Genomic DNA, 16,951 nt, shown 5'->3' with positions numbered 1-16,951 from the left:
GTGAGTCCAGAGGAGGCCATGAAGATGATCTGAGGGTTGGAGCACCTCTCCTATGGAGATAGGCTGAGAGAGTTGGGGTTGTTCAGCCTGGAGAAGGCTCCAGGGGCACCTTAGAGCAGCCTTCCAGTACCTGTAAGGAGCCCACAAGAAAGCTGGGGAGGGACTTTTTACAAGGATATGGAGTGACAGGACAAGGGGCAATGGCTTTAAACTGCAAGAGGGAAGACTTAAATTAATTACAAGGAAGAAATTCTTCGTGGTGAGGGTGGTGAGGCAGTGGCACAGGTTGCCCAGGGAAGCTGTGGATGGCCCCATCCCTGGAAGTGTTCAAGGCCAGGTTGGACGGGGCTTTAAGCAACCTGGTCTGGTGGGAGGTGTCCCCGCCCATGGCAGGGAGGTTGGAACGAGATGGTCTTTAAGGTCCCTTCCAACCAAACCATTCTATGATTCTGTGAAGTAAGCGCAATGAAGCTTTAGACAAAGCTGAAATTGCTATAATGCCATTTTAAAAATGAACACCACACAGAGCACCAAGTTATGTTTTACAGCATCTGTTAAATTGCTTGTGGCCCATCGCTTCTTAAGAGCATGGTCATGAAAAGGACAGCATAAGAATCACAATTGTTTCCAGTAACGCTGACACCTTCACAGACTTTAGAAAAGTCGTAAAACATTTACTGGCAAATGCAACTGGACTGAAGAATAGAACTGAAATTCTTGGTCTGTATGGCTAGGGCTCACAAGTTATAGCAGCTGTACCTTCTATTAAAAGAAAAGGTAATTCATAGTCATTCCATATTTTCTAATGACAGAATGGCACAGAAAATTTTCAGTAATCATTTTATCAACAAACTTTACACCATGTATTTACTCTCCTGCTCTGTAAGCCTTCACTCTCTTGAGATCGCATACCCTGTATCAGTCAGCCCATGCTGGTTTTGGCTGGGGTAGAGTTAATTTTCTTCATAGCAGCTGGTATGAGGTTGTGTTTTGGATTTGTGCTGAAAACAGTGTTGATAGCACAGGGATGCGTTAGTTATTGCTGAGCAGGGCTTACACAGAGTCAAGGCCTTTTCTGCCTCTCACCCCACCCCACCAGCGAGGAGGCTGGGGGGGGGGGGGGGGCACGGGCGGGGGGGGGGGGGCACAAGGAGTTGGGAGGGGACACAGCCGGGACAGCTGACCCTGATGACCCAAGGGATATCCCATACTGTATGACGTCATGCTCAGTATATAGAGCTGGGGGAAGACGGAGGAAGGAGGGGACATTCAGAGTGATGGTGTTTGTCTTCCCAAGTCACCGTTATGTGTGATGGAGCCCTGCTTTCCTGGAGATGGCTGAACACCTGCCTGCCCATGGGCAGTGGGGAATAAATTCCTTGTTTTGCTTTGCTTGTGTGCATGGCTTTTGCTTTACCTATTAAACTGTCTTTATCTCAACCCATGAGTTTTCTCACTTTTACTCTTATGGTTCTCTCCCCCATCCCATCGGAGGAGAGTGAGCGAGCAGCTGTGTGGGGCTGAGTTGCCAGCTGGCGTCAAACCGCAACACCGTCCCTAACAAATGCCAGCATCTTCTGTAAGAGTGACTCGTGAGAGGAGTTCTGGATTGTAAACTGTATTATTGACATGAATTGTTTTTCAAGATTCAAAGTAGTATCGAATTTAGGACAACTCTAAGGCAAATTAACACATACGATAGTTCTTAAACAGTTCAGTTCCTAAGAGTAAGAACACTCATTCTCCCAGTGTTACATTACTGGGATGCACTAATCACAGGATGAGGTACTAATGGTCTGATCTCTTGAAATGGATTTTTATGAATACTCACCTGAGGAGCTGGAAGCAGCACCAGGAGAAAAAGTCTTGTTGTTGCGAAGGGCAGACTGATTTCGTGCACAACCTGGACTCCTGGTGCTGATGGCAATCATCTTTCCCGGAGGAGTGAGTGACTGCTCCTCTTGAGCAGGCTTTATAGGCGACGTGGCAACAGAGCTCATCTCGGGCATCTAAAAATGCATGCACATCAAGTGAATATTGTGTACTGTTACAACAAATATATTGTTAAACTCATTCTACTTAGGAAGCTTAAAAAAAAAAAAAATCTGACATACTGGAATATCTTTAAGCACTGTAATCAATACCTCTGTGTGTGTGATGGGCAGCCGAAATTCCCTTCCTGTGCATTTAACAGTGTTAAATGTCATCGGTTCAATAACATTAAAAAGAAAAAAGAAAAGGCAAAGATACAGATTTGTCACAGTAATGAAAAAGGTGTTGTTTTTAATTCAGTGCAAAACTAATTTTCATGAACTCTAACCATCTAGAGGGTTCCTCTGGTTGGAAGTATACCTGAACAAAAATATTTTGCTCTTAATTCTAATCAAGTAGGGACAGATAGTTTTGAATTTTTTCCCATCCTTTCTCCTATTTCATACTGTAATACAGCAATAACAAGAGGCACATGGCAAGGGGCTTTACTAATTTTCCAGGCCTATCCAGTTATTTCATTAAGTTATTTAAATACTGTTCTAAGAAAATGCTCCCTTTTTAAGGAATCTGTGTGCAACCACAGGCATAAAATTACCACCCACACTTGAACTGCAACGCAATTTGCTACAGTTTGTTTTATGCTGGTAATCTTCATTTAAAGGAATGAACCACAGCACAGTTGGCCATTTTGGCTTTGTTTATCTTGAGAAAATAGCAGGGATCTAGACAATCAATCCTTCCTCTGTTAAAGTACCCTGTGGCAAAAATATTATGGTTCCTATCATTATTTCATGAAATGCAGAGGATTTAAGAGAGTAAATTTAAAAAAAATCTACAGTACTTTCAATTAGGCAGTAAATATCGTCCTCGCCTCTTGAATATGTATCAGTCCCACAACATTCATTGCCACAAGAAGAGTATCTCTTTTTCTGAAACAAAGCGAGTATAAAGTAGTATTTGACAAAGAAAAGGTTATATTACTACTTTTTATTGGAATGTATGATATAGTACCTATCTGAAAGAGCTTCTTTATTTTTTAGTAGCACTACACCACTTTGATTAAGACACCACGAGTGCTAAAGTGCTAGGAAAACACTTGCAAATAATAACTGTTGGGTTTTTTTTCTATCTCTCTCCTCCCAAGTCTAAGGAGATGTCCTTCTCTCTAGTGTGTGATTGTTTAATCATGTCATCCCTTGCTGTCATGTGTCACCAGAAGCAAAAGTAGATCCCAAAAGAGGAGACATTGTCACAGATCTGTGCGATGTCAAACCAAAAGTCTTTACAGTTTAAATAAAGTCTGTATCTGGAGCCATATCTGAACAGAGATGGTTTTAAATTTATAAAATCCTACAGTCTATGTCTGTAAAATCAGGATCAAAAGGAGCTTCAAGACGGGTTAAGTCCACACCAACAAAGAAAGATCAAAGAACTACGTGTGTTTGGGAATAGTGATACGTATGCATCCTATGCTGGAATATGATACAAATGGTATCTTTAACTCATCGTATCTCCATCACAGGCATTCAGTCAGATCTACTGAATTCAGTGTCTTTTTGGTCTTTAAAAGGATGTTTTACTAAGTTTCAATCGGTCGCGCTAGGTGGAAATGGCTGCCCAGCTACTACAGAGGCAGATCTTAAACACTGGTTACGATGCACAAAAAGGAAAGCAAGTTCATGCCCAGTTGTCTGCCTAAGGAAGAAGATATTTCTCTGGGTCTATTAAACAACTATCGTAGAGTCTGGGAACTTCTACAAAAATCACCATAGCAGGCGCAGTCATATTGGCTATACTATCGTAAAGAAATAAATTCTTTTCACACTTGCACGTACTGGAACTTGAACTACATGAACATTGGAAATTAAGGGTTGCAGCTTCCACGTGGAATATTAATCTGGGCTGCCTTTGTCATCCAGGCTCCACTTCGCCCAAAAGGCTGGACCAGATGATCTTCCAAGGTCCCTTCCAACCTGGGCTGTTCTACAGTTCTATGAACCTGAGAGAGAATACAAGGCACCTACCTAATCTAACCTCATGACTGACCTTGTCAGTAGTCACATTAAATGTTCACTGTAATACCATTGAGACTCACAGCAAACCAGAAACTAAAGGGCAGTGTAAAAAGCAAATGCAGTATATTGAGGAAAAGTCAACTCCGTAACAAGCTGGGTTGGGTTTGTGGGTTTTGGGTTTTTTTGGTAAGCACAGGAATCTCCAAGATCTTGACAAGGCTGGTCATTGATTTACTATGAAAACATGACCAGGCAATTATTCCCCAGATCAAGTAAGAGTTTAGCATCTGCAGCATGAACAAGAGCTACTTACTGGTTTGGGATTGACTTCAGTAGAGATGAGTTTTAAAAGGCAGTTTAGGAGTCTCTGCTTGTGAAAGGTGGTACATGCAGGAACAGCACTTGACTCAGATGTTTGCTCCCTAGCATCCTGGGTTTCTGGCTCCAAGACAGCCAACCAGTCATATTCCAGCTGCAACTTGTTCGGTTTGCCCATCATGAGGTAGACTTCAGCGAGCGTAAGGCTCTCAGAAGTTCGTAGACTCCATCCTTCTTCTCTAACCTGCTGAGAGAGCCGGCTTGGGTCATCCTTGAGAGACTTTGTACTAGATTGTCCCTGAGGTGGAGGTGGAAGTGAGGAGCTCAGCTTCTCTTGAGAATCCTCCATTACTGCATCTGTTATATCCTTGGTACAAGCATCAAGCTGCTGGCCCTGGCTGTGGCTAGCCTGAGTTTCGTATCTGGATGGGCCACTGCCAGGCGAAGCCACACCACCTCTCGGTAGCTGTGAAAAGGAGTCAGATGTCTCTGTGCTCCTCCCGCTTGGAAAAGCCACGGGAGAACTATCATCAGCTGCTGGAGCAGAGTCTTTCCCATGCAGTTTGTCTGTGCAAGAACATTTCTCTGGGACAATCAGGTCCTGACAGGATTTCATGTACCGTGGGAATGGATCGAGCAGAGAGAGTTCCTCCACATCAGGGATCTTACTACAAGCACAAGCTGTGCTGCATGATGGTAGCACAGTTGCTTGGTCACTAGCCAGGGCCTCCCTGCTCTCCACACAGAAGGCCACTGAGCTCACCTTTTCATGGCTCCCTCCTGGATCTTGAAGACCAGAAGGTGGTTTTTGGAGAGAATTAGTGATGCCAACATTTGAGGCTGTTCCTTCCACCAGGCCAGGCTCTGGGGCACCATCTTCAGTGCTTGCAGAAACTTCAGCTGTGGGCTGAGAGGTTCTGCTTGACTCTGTAGTGCTCTCCGCCCTTCCAACACCCTTACCTTCTGCTCCCCGTGTGTATTTTAACTGTCCCCTAGCTGTCCCCTGACCACTCTGTATGCCTAGTATTTGTGCAGGGGGTAGTAAGTGAGAGTCTTTCGTGTTCTGTTTGCATTTGCCAGTTTCCTGCCAATGCACTGTGCAGAAAGCCTTGGAGTGGACCACTCTGGCTACCCCAGGCAGCGGAGTGAGTGTACAATTCTCTCCTGGAAAGAGATGGAGCATCACTTTCTCCTCTGAGAAGCTGCCTCTTGTTTCTGAGTCTCTGGAGTCTTGAAGCTGCCGTTCTTCTAGTGTTTTACGCTAAAAAAATGTGTCAAAGAATACAACAATCATCTGCCCCTTCCAAACAAGCACGTGGTGGCCTACTTCGCAAGTTAAAAAAAAAAAAAAAAAAAAAAAAAGTAGCTGATCAAGGACATGTTCTCTGTTCAGCATTGGTATGACGACTCTATGATCAGAAATTAAGTCCTTCTGTGGTGATAAGGCCTACACTGAAGACGTGCTACAAGCAGAAACTAAGTCTCTGTTCCAAACAGAATTACTTAGCTCTGCTTCACGCACCGCTGTCATTATAAAAAAAACCCCACCCACCCAACTAACAAACCCCAACAAAACCAAGCAAAAAACCCCAACATCACGGCATAGCAAAACAGACACCCCTTTCTGTGCAGTAACCTCCATCTTACATGTTTTGACATCCTTCTAAGTTTGAAGTGCTATGCTGCTACCTCCTCCAGGCTCACAAATTAGAAAGAAAAGGATGAATTGTAGGACTAAGAACAGGATATAGCAATACCAGTCAACAGGAGCACAGAATGGCTGTTTACTCACAAATCCTTCTACTCCATGGATCAAAGTTCAGAGGTAGAGAAATCTCTAATGTATGGCTCAGACAGCGTATAGATACATAATGGATAGCAGCAGCTATCTAGAGAAGAAGTTTAAGCCTTCATTTGGTGAAACTGCATAAAGCAAGTGGAAAGATCTGTCCTTAATCTCTCCGCTGAAACTGGAAACCAAATTGTCAGTTATTATCCAGGCTTCTATGGTGGTCACTCATCTATAATGAAACAGACTAATATCACTGTTTAAGGAAATGAAATAAAGGCAAGGAACTTCATTTATTACTAACTAGCTTTTCAGGGGATCACAGTAGAGAAGAGTTGAGGTAAAAGTGGAATATTATGGGATTTCCCATGAAAGGTTCCATTAGTGATGCTGAGATACTGACCTCTACCTTTACTAAGTATGGGCTGGTAAATATATGAGGTAGAAATTGCATTTCCAATGAGAAAATGAACTCAGAATAGGAAGGGAATTGCTCCCAGGACACAGCATACAGAACAGGCTAAGCAGAAAAAGGATACAATACGCACTTCATGAAGAGCCCACTTCTGCTTCAGGAACTCAATGAGGCTGGAGACCTTCCGATGTAACTCCACAATCATCCTGTACGCAAGATAAACAAAGTAAGTGAACAGAGAAAAAAATGTCAGCAGAAGTTCAAATCACAGCCTTGCTGCTAGAATGGGAATTAAGGGAAGAGACTGGCACTCTGTAATACAAGCACAGAGAACACACCTACTGCTCCCAAGCTCTAAGAAAAAAAACCCAAAACCATGTTACCCCACAACTTTGAAATCTAGGTAACTCACAACTGAAAAACGTCTAAAGCCTATCAGATAAATCTGATTGCCATGATTCAAGATATTCGTTTCTCCACATAGAAGAAGAAGATAGGAAAAGATGGCAAGATTTACCTAGCTGCAAAAGTGCAGGCAAGGCACAAAGGAACCCCATGAAATATAGAAAGAAAGAGAAAAATGGGCACAATAAACCAGCAAACACTTACTTTTTGCTCTCAAAGCATTTTACAAAATACGCCTAATGCTAAAAATCTTCATTCTCTCTGCATGATCTTTGGTCATTATACTGAAGTACTCTATTTGAAAGAACAATCAACATTACAGAGGTCTTGTGTTGTCTGCCCTGAGTTTCAGACTAGACCTAAGTACTAGGATAACGGCCACTGATGACACTGAAAAAACAGCACCAATCACATTTTGCAGGGAGGAGATTAAGCTACAAATACTTCCCTTTCTGCTAGTATCACTGTGTTGCAGTTGACATGTTCAGAGTCTTAGTGGTATTGCAGTTGACATGTTCAGAGTCTTAGTGCAGGCACCTCTGACTACTGTTTTACTTCCTTCCCCCGTGCCTCTGTCCCATGGTACCTTCAACACAAATTTCAGTAGAACCAGTGCCGCATATCTCCATTTTACTCCCACTCTGCTCTGACAACTGGGTCTAAGTGGCACTAAGCATATTCATGTCCAACTCTACTAGCTCCTATCATTACTCTAATTAAAAGATATAGAGAACAACGGTAATCTAATTTTCAAGTCTGACAGCTCACGTTTACAACAATCAGGTACTCTGGTTGGACAAGGCCTTCAAAATAAGTACACTTCGGCAAAGTGCATTATCAAAGATGAACTGCCCAGGTGGCAAAGAGAACCCTGAAGAGAGAAGAAGATGCTAGAATGCTGCTCATAGATTTCCCTGTTCTATTCTGAGCACCACAATCAGTTCTTCATTACCTAAGCCGTGGATTCTGGGCAAGACTCTGTACTCGAGCCCATGCATGATTATTTCGTGGCTGCAACTCCACAGGGACCTTAAGTGGAAGACGTACTGGCTTCTGGTCCTCTTCATCACTAACGCCTGAAGGAAGATGAAGCACAAAGGGCATGGGTCAAAGCAAGGATAACTCAGAACACTATATACTCAGTTACATGAAAAAAAAAAAAAAGGTATCACAGCCATCAGCATCACCTACAGACAAATTAGGCAGCTCAGCTTCACCAGTGGAGCCTCCTTCCTTAGATTACCTCCTGTACGAGTAAGTTAATTTTTTTCCTTGGACACTGCAGTGGTACTGGAGCTTCCAGTTAGGCAAGCAGTGTCAAAATCAAGTGACTGGAAACTTTGAATAAGGACAGTATTTCAGACCTTTAAACTGCCCTGATTCTACTTATTGGGGAGGGAAGGAAGAAAAAAAATAAAAAACAAACAAAAAAAAAAATCACACATAGCTGAATTGGAGAAGTTAAAAAAAAAGTATGAAATGCTCAATGCTAAACAACAGACTACTGCTTATTCACTGGCACAAGAGACTAAACTTTGCATGCAGTGAAAGCACAATTGGTAAAGCAGTAGTGGTCTTGTCTGGTGTAGCTATCTCCTTTTCAGTTTAGCTAGTGACATACTCCAAGACTTAAGAGAGCTGGGGGGGTCCTAAAGTTATTTGGATTATACAAGCAAACAGGATAAGTAAGACAATAGCGACATACCTGTGCCCAACACAAACGTGAACTTGCACAAATTCCCCTGGCAGTGATGTACACATCAAAACAGGCCTACCCTCTCTCATATTCTTCCGACCATCTGTTATAACCCTTTCACGTTCCAGCGTCTCTTACTTACCATCTGGATCACAGAGTTTCTTCAAAGCCCTGCACATTGGAGCTTTGATACGAAGGTTTCTGCCTTTGTAACGAACAGTCGTAGCCCTGAATACATTGAAAGAGAAGTATTTAGAGGCACCATTAACATTTGTGAATACATACCTATTAGGGACACAGAGTCAAATACAACCATGGCTATAAGAATGAACAAAGAAATGTAAGGGTTTACAGTGCAGATTCACAAGAGCATTCAATCTTTTCTATCACCTTACTTTTCATTATAGAAATGTTACTCTTGTGACTCTCCTCTTCCAGACTTTCTTAAAACACCGGGCTGTCCACTTAGGGAGGGATATCTATTTTATAAAGTGCACCAGAATTATGTTACTTCAGTTGAAGAGTACCCTCAGAGACAGCTTCTTCATAAAAGACACGTGGTTTTGCTTTAGTCTCCTCTTTGTACTCCTAACTTTCAATTATGGTAAGAAAAAGTCATAAAGTTTTTGAAGAGTCTTCTATTCCAGAATATCAACACCACATCTGTTGCAGAAATGAGGTCTAACAGCTTGTGTGGGAATCTCAACAAAGTAACTTTTACAGTGTTAACTTCACTGGCTTTCAGCTTCAATACCACATGAACAGCTATAAAGATCCTTAAGAGCAAGAGGCCATTTTTGTTTTCACATAGTGGAACTATTTGATTTTTTTTTCACTCAGTCAGCCCTGTTTTCTTTTTACAGACTTAAAAGGCAGGCATTGAGACCAATAAAGTTACTGATGGCAGTATTTGCTACCTAATGCTTCAAGCAGTAAGGACCAGCAAGCATAGAAGTAGCAGGACTGAACACAAGCCCTTGCAAGTAAAATGAAGGGAATCACAGAGAATATTCCTACAGCAGGATCTTATTTTTTTCCTATGCTGTAAGGAAGACAACATCAGGCAGAAAGAGCACTTGTCTACACTGCCAAGAGGGAAATTCGCAAAAGGGGAGCAGAAGTGAAACCAGACCTGAGAAGATGGGAGTTGACGAGGTGAGCAGCTCAAAAGTTTCAGGTACTAAGCTGTGAACTTCTATATATTCAGAATATCCCAGAGCTGGAAGGGCAAATCTCCTCAATCTGCGCTGAGCTACCAGAAGCTAGAGGGAATATGTTAGCCCTCACTCTTTCTAACAAGCTTTGACAGAGAAATAGTGATGGCTCAACTAATGAAAAGAGGAGAAGGCTCAAGTGCTGAGGAGAAACTAGCAATAGTGCTACTTAAGGAAAAATAAAAAAGACCCAAGAGCTACTTGCCCGGTTTTAAATAGTGCTTCCTATTTTCACATCTGCAACAGCAGACACCACCACAGCTGCTCTAACAACAACGCTGTCACCTTTTCTCTTTCAACTTAACCCTAACTTGAATTGTTGGAAACTTGAATTGTTTGAAGACAGTAGGTCCCACCAAGCACAATGGTCAACCTCTCTCAGTGGAAAGACTCTTACAGGAGGACATAGTAACACTTGTGGATATCTAGTCAATGACATAAGGTAAGAATGAAAGGTAAAACTTCCTCCTGATCATTGCAATGGACACCTTAGCTTAACACATGACGCTCAATATCCTCTTGTCATTATATTAAAGTGCAGATATGATTTCATCAGAAGGTCAGGATTTTTTAGAAAAATAAATCTCCTGAAAATAAGTTTAATCATATGCAGCTAGCATCTTTTTTTTTTTTTTTTTAAATGTGTAAATAAACCAAGTTTCAATACAAGTGAGGACAAGATCAGTAGGAATCAACCCAAACTCACTTATGTCAAGTTAACAGGTACTGCAATGTATAAAGACAGGAAACTCAACTACAAATTCTGCTGCTCTCAAATTCAGCTGGTCAATGTTTGGACAACTTCTCTCTTGGGTCTGAATCCTTTAGGTGGAGAATCTCCACTCTTTCTTCATGAGCCCAAACTTTGGTCTCAGCCAGCAGTCAGAAGCGCCTGGTACAAAACCTGAGGGATTTGGCAGAACCTAGAGAATTTGCAGTAAATAAAAACTCTAGATACGTATTACATTTCTTTGTCCAGTGCTTATTAGTATTTCCTCCAAGATCAGTAACTGAAAAAACAGCTGAGGACTAAAAGTCTTCCACTTTTACTGTAGCTCCTAGAAATCACTCTTCCTGTTACATAGTTTAATGCTGAAGCAACACATCCTCATGATTCACAACAAATACCTTTTGCCTTTAACTACAGGGATTCAATGAAAGCTATGTTTATGCTATTACCACTAATGATGTTCATCACCGTAAGTAACTTCATAAAGCTCAAGCTGAGATGACAGGATGCACAAAGGCACCCAAATGCTAGAAAATGCAAAGTCTGGGAATGTGATAGAATGGCTGTACAGAAAACAATGCTGTTGCTGCATGAACATGCCAAAATTATCGTCTGCCTTGTTCTTGCAAGGAGTTAATTACAGCATTACAGCAATCAGAACTGCTGTAATGACTTCCCTGCTTAGTGAAGACATGCCTAGATTTCCCTCCTGTTCTTGTGGAAAACACGGTTTCGTAATAGCCTCATACAAAATCCACTGAAGTCAGTGAAAATAAATCCAATAATTCAATGTACCTTGAAACAGGTTCCTAAATTGCAAATCTACACTACTATCGGACACCAAATTCTTTCGATTACTTGTGCAAGCCGAGACTCTCCTCTTGCATCTTGATTTTAGCTAATACAACACCTTTTTATCAAAGGCACCCTTGAAGTAGCCGCATGCAAGTGAAAATTCAGAAACATTATTATTATTATTATTGTAACTTTGACACTGTAAGGGTGTAAGTGAGAAGCCATTTGTGGGGAGAAACATTATTTCTTCTTAGATTATGACTATACAAAACAGACAAGCTTTGTGGAAATTGTTCCGTCACATGACCTGAAGATGACTGAAAGAAGGGCCTGAATGCTCAAAAGGTTATTCGATCTACGTAGAACAGCTGTGCTAATTTGATCAAGAAAAAGAAGGAAGAAGAAAAGCACCGCTGTTCATTTTTCATATTTTCTATTTCTCTTAAAGAGCCTAACTAGTTGGTAATAAAGCATTTATTATTGAGTCATGCTTCCTGGCAGTTGTTCCTGATCAATCTGTCTACCACCTGCTCAGCTGCACCTTGGGCTGCAGACACCCACTATCTGTTACCACCACCGAACAGCTCACCAATGAACAACGGATTAGCATCCTAAGTTCCTGGCTGCGTTTGTATCTGTGCTTAAAAGGTAGAGAAGGGGAAAAAAAACAACCCATCACCAACCAAAACCTAGAATAAAAGCCAGAAAAGAAGTGTGAAAAACATATTATTGAAAAGATATTAAAACAACTATAAAAATCTAGGAGAAAAATCTTATCAGAGGAAAGAAAATAAATGCAAAATTGCTGATAGCTCTAAAAGAGGGGCAGGAATGACTGTATTCCCCAAGTACTGAGTGAGAATGGCACAGTTTAGAAGTTAGCAAGCAAAGTACACTCTTCAGTAAATGAAGGAACATAGAACACACATAAATTTGACAAAATAACGTTAGAAACTTCACATGGAAGTTTTTGCCCTAGCACTACAGCACTCTTCCACAACTACAGCAATCACTACTTTTATTTCCATTGTTTCCTAAAACACATTTTAGAACTAGCATCCCAGCTCTCTAGATTCAGGTGTTCTGCTTGGAGAGTCAAGAATAATTCCCTTAATTCCCTTTTCTATAAAGTATGACAGGCTTCAAGCAATCTAGGGAGAGTCTGATAGTAAGTTATTCTTTAAACTAATACTAAATTAGATATATTTAGAGACTGTAGCTTCCTAACTGAAATCCAAGGCTGGGAGGTTGAGAAAAGAATAGGTCTACTAATTTAAAAGAAAAGCACAGTAAAAAGGAGACAGCCTGCAACAGAACTACTCTTAGCTTAAAAATACTTATTTCCTTCTCTTCTCTTACCTAGATCCTGGACATTTCCAAACGCAGAAAATGGTTAAGTATTAAAAAAAGTTATTCTACTGAATATGCATTAAGAACTACCAGTATAACTTGACATCAAGAGTATAGTCTTCCTACTTAAAAAGATCATTTTTGTACACAAATTTTTTCAGGATAAATTGCTATTTTATTATCAAGATTTTTAGGGAGTTACAAATTCCCCCTCGGCATGTCAAACAGTTGTTACAGGGAAACTGAAGGCAATGAAGGATCACTCCCACTCCACAAAGCACACTCGGGAACTGAACAAGACAGATCAACCTGTTAAAAGTTTCTATTTTCATCGGTCTTCCTTATTTGTGATATTAAAAGCCTGTCAGGTTGAGGGGCAAAAAACACATACGCTAACAGACACGGAGTAGTACTGTGCTTTAACTGTTGTGTGTTTGTGGTATTTCTTTAATTATGTATTTGTTGTGACGTTGTGATGTTGGGTTTTTTTTGAACTTATCCACAAATCCTACAGATTTACAAAGATATCCAGAAAATAGTTGTATTTCCTCAAACGTAGCTTTTTATTAGATGTAAATATTGTTGCAAAACCTAAGTTAAATAAAAATGTTTCACTCCTAGAAGTGAAACAAAATAAAAAAGACTTGGTTTAAGTTTATTTAAATGGGTTTTAAGCAGTTGATATACTGCCATAGATCTTTGTTTCTTGTTATATATCCTAATCACAATCCAGCGACATATTGTTGCTGTAATAAAAAAAAAATAGCAACAAAGGACTGCACAGAAAGTGATTCAGATTCCCTGTAATTTCTAAGGGAGTCTTGTTTCATAGTTGTCCTGCTCAGTGATTCTGAAACCTTCTTTAAGAACCTCGTGTGGGCCAGTGCTGACATGAGTACGGTAAACTACTCAGACCAGTTACAAAAGCTCACAGAATAATTCTTATCTTCCCCTTGCATTTACAAATATCTAAACTTTGATCTATTTTCTGAAAGATCCCTGATTCATTCAACTACAACTGTACCAAAGGCTATGGTCTAATCTGATTTTACATGTTACTGAAATTTTGAAGACAAGTACAGAGACGTATAGCAGTGAATGCCCTTAAATTCAATGACCAAACAGGGACATTTCACACAAAGATTTTGCCATTACTTGAATTAGCCAGCTGATTAAGTTTTCAAGCACTACTTAGTATCTGTGACCTGAGTTATACGCTCAACTAGGAAGATGTTAAATGTGATTTTCTTATGAGCACATCACAGGGTCATTCATCTTTCCATACACCATGTAATTATTACAAAAAGCCAGAGATGATGTATAACATAAGCAAAATAAGCACTGAATTAGACTGTATAACTCCAGGGTCTAGAGTTGTCCTGCAAATAAATTGCCAGGTAGCTCCTCACAATCTTAGCCTCTCTTGACCTTTCTTACCAATTAAATGAGGCTAATTTTTACCTACTTATACTTACTATATATATCATTAAGATAACGCATATTCACATTCCCCACTTTTAGTCATTTTGGATTCCCTTTCACTCAAGACTTTCAACATAGTGATAAGCCTTACAAAGCGCATCGCACTCAGAGGAAAAGCAGGGGTGTCACACTTGAAAGAAACGTTAGAAACTGAAAAAAAGAACTGCTTACAAATAGAGAGAGAGATCATAGGATTGTAATATCATTGAGCAAGATGGAAAGTTTAATCTAATGGGATATATGCAACGTGTTTGCTTGTGTAAGGTATGAGGCTGTCCTGCATGTGCAGGGGATTAATTCAGATGATGTAGACATCCAGGTGGTAATGAAGATGAAAAAGTGAACATTGTTCCCCTGCACAGTTTGCTCCTCTTCAACTGACAAGGTTTACCTACCAAATGGGGTAAGAGGTGCAGGAGAAAAAGGGAAACAAAGATGTGTCTTCCACCTGGTAGACAAAAAGCCTATGCATAAGCAACTATTTCTGAACTGCCTAAGGATGTTAATATTACGCACACTCTATGTTTTTGGTTAGAACATTAGCATTAATATTTTCAAATGCAGACTCCTACTTTCAAAATGGTTTGTTACAGGACTGGTTTTTATAGAATAAACACCTAGACTTCACAGAAATCATTAGCCCTCATTAACAATTACTTAGACAAACTAAGGCCTTAATCATGCAAAGTGCTAGACTGATGCTACAGCTAGCTAAAAGTCATCAGTCTCATTTTATTACAGTTTAGTCTATTTGGGTGACACAGTATGAGAAAGGCTCTCCAGTACAATAGAGAGACCAAAATGATTGCCTATAACCTCAACTCCAGAGATATTCAGGACACGAGGGAAAAAAGGCTCATCCCAGGCCCATTTTAACTGATAACTCCAACTTAAAGCAGTAATTTGCTTTAAGAATCATCTTGTTATATGAAAAATCTTACTGCTAAGATTTTCTTAATTGTACAAAACCCGTACCAAATGGCAATTTCTCTTCTAATTTCAAGCTTCGCAGTTAACAAAAGAATGAACAAGTGATTTCATAAATGATCACATTCAAGACCTGCAACACAACAGCACACTGTACAAAGTGCATCTCCCAGGAGATGAAAGGTTAATAAACTGTAAGGAACTCATTTGGAAACTCAGTTTGTGAACAACAGAAAGGTGCAGCAACAAGTATCCATTTTATGTAAGGTTAAGTTAAAAAATCAGCAGATGCCGAGTGGGCAAACTCTTCCTCCTGCTTACAATAAAGTTTACTTCATCAATGATTTGCATGCTACAATGAAGCACCCTAAAAGCACAAAAGCCAAAAGTAAAAAGGGATCTGTAACACACAGAAAATAATACTATTTTCAAATCACTTTTAAAGATGTGATTAAGAAAAACCAGTGCCTGCTGAGTGACGCTTGCTTAATGATCACACTCCCTTAAATAATATTCTTTAAAAGAGATTTCACTTTAGACTATACAAATTCTAAAAGCAGGATTACTTCAGAAAATTTTACGTACCAATACATCAGGTATGCCCTCATTTCTAAAAGTACGGCAACTTTTAACCTCTTCTGCATTCTAAAAGTACGTTGCCAAAACTAAACCCTCAAATCCCATAATTCTTTCTTGAAGTGAAAAAGAATACTCGTTCTTCAAGCCAAGTAGATGCAGAAGGAACTGAAGGGCTGAGGGCTATGGTGTACTGGAAGCGTTGTTTCAGGTCTGAAAGTCAGCACTCAAACACTGTTGGCAGAACTGTTTGGAGATGGACCCTCACTACAAGACAGACCTAGAGGTGCTGGAGCGAGTCCAGAGAAGGGCAACGAAGGTGGTGAAGGGTCTGGAGCACAAGTCTGATGGGGAGCGGCTGAGGGAGCTGGGGGGGTTTGGTCTGGAGAAGAGGAGGCTGAGGGGAGACCTGATCGCTCTCTACAACAACCTGAAAGGAGGGTGTAGTGAGGTGGGGGTCGGTCTCTTCTCCCAAGTAACGAGTGATAGGACAAGAGGAAATGGCCTCAAGTTGCGCTAGGGGAGGTTTAGATTGGATATTAGGAAAAATTTTGTCACTGAAAGGGTTGTCAGGCACTGAAACAGGCTGCCCAGGGAAGTGGTGGAGTCACCATCCCTGGACGTATTTAAAAGACGTGTAGATGTGGTGCTTTGGGACATGGTTTAGTGGTGGATTGGCAGAGCTAGGTTAACAGTTGGACTCGATGATCTTACAGGTCTTTTCCAACCTAAATGATTCTATGATTCTATATTCCCTATAGTAAATCAATGTAGTTGATTTAATAATACTGTAACTTCTGTAAAGAATTCTTATTTCATTACCTTCTTAAACTTCACCCATCATTTCTTATTAACAACAATTAATGGCCTCATGGAAGATGGGAGAAAAAAACCCATACAATACAACCAAGAATGGAAAATGTCGAACTGCAGCTCTAAAAAAGTAACAAATGCCCCCTGGACTCTGGATGACCAATTCGACAATCAAGCTGCTGAACAACACAGTTTCAAGAGTTTCAGGAATAAGTTCTTACTTACCCGGCTTGAATGAGCTCATTGAGTTTAGCTGCATTCTTGTCATCCATACCTTTACATGAAATGGGATAACACAGTGAATTAGGATTTAAAGTGATATAGTCATGACCTTTTTTTGTGTCCTGTTTCGTTTTCAAAGCTATTACATTTTATGCTTACAGAGAATTAACGTGCATAAACGTGCTATAACATACTCTTTCTGAAAAGTCTGC

The 16,951-nt window shown here is 40.5% G+C and overlaps 1 protein-coding gene across 1 annotated transcript in view; it reads right to left on the bottom strand.

Moving 5' to 3' along the window:
• Positions 1-16,951, bottom strand: part of CRAMP1L (Crm, cramped-like (Drosophila)) — a 43,256-nt gene that overhangs the window by 9,350 nt on the left and 16,955 nt on the right. The window contains exons 5-10 of the mRNA XM_009701620.1: positions 16,743-16,791; positions 8,773-8,858; positions 7,887-8,010; positions 6,654-6,735; positions 4,321-5,586; positions 1,832-2,009 (exon numbers count right to left, since the gene is read on the bottom strand). Of these exons, the coding sequence (XP_009699922.1) occupies positions 1,832-2,009; positions 4,321-5,586; positions 6,654-6,735; positions 7,887-8,010; positions 8,773-8,858; positions 16,743-16,791 (1,785 nt within the window). The remainder of the gene's footprint in view (positions 1-1,831; positions 2,010-4,320; positions 5,587-6,653; positions 6,736-7,886; positions 8,011-8,772; positions 8,859-16,742; positions 16,792-16,951) is intronic.

This window comes from Cariama cristata, unplaced genomic scaffold (genome assembly GCF_000690535.1).
Source record: "Cariama cristata isolate BGI_N322 unplaced genomic scaffold, ASM69053v1 scaffold12826, whole genome shotgun sequence".
NCBI classification, from domain to species: domain Eukaryota; kingdom Metazoa; phylum Chordata; class Aves; order Cariamiformes; family Cariamidae; genus Cariama; species Cariama cristata.
This window is presented reverse-complemented; position numbering and strand designations above follow the sequence as displayed.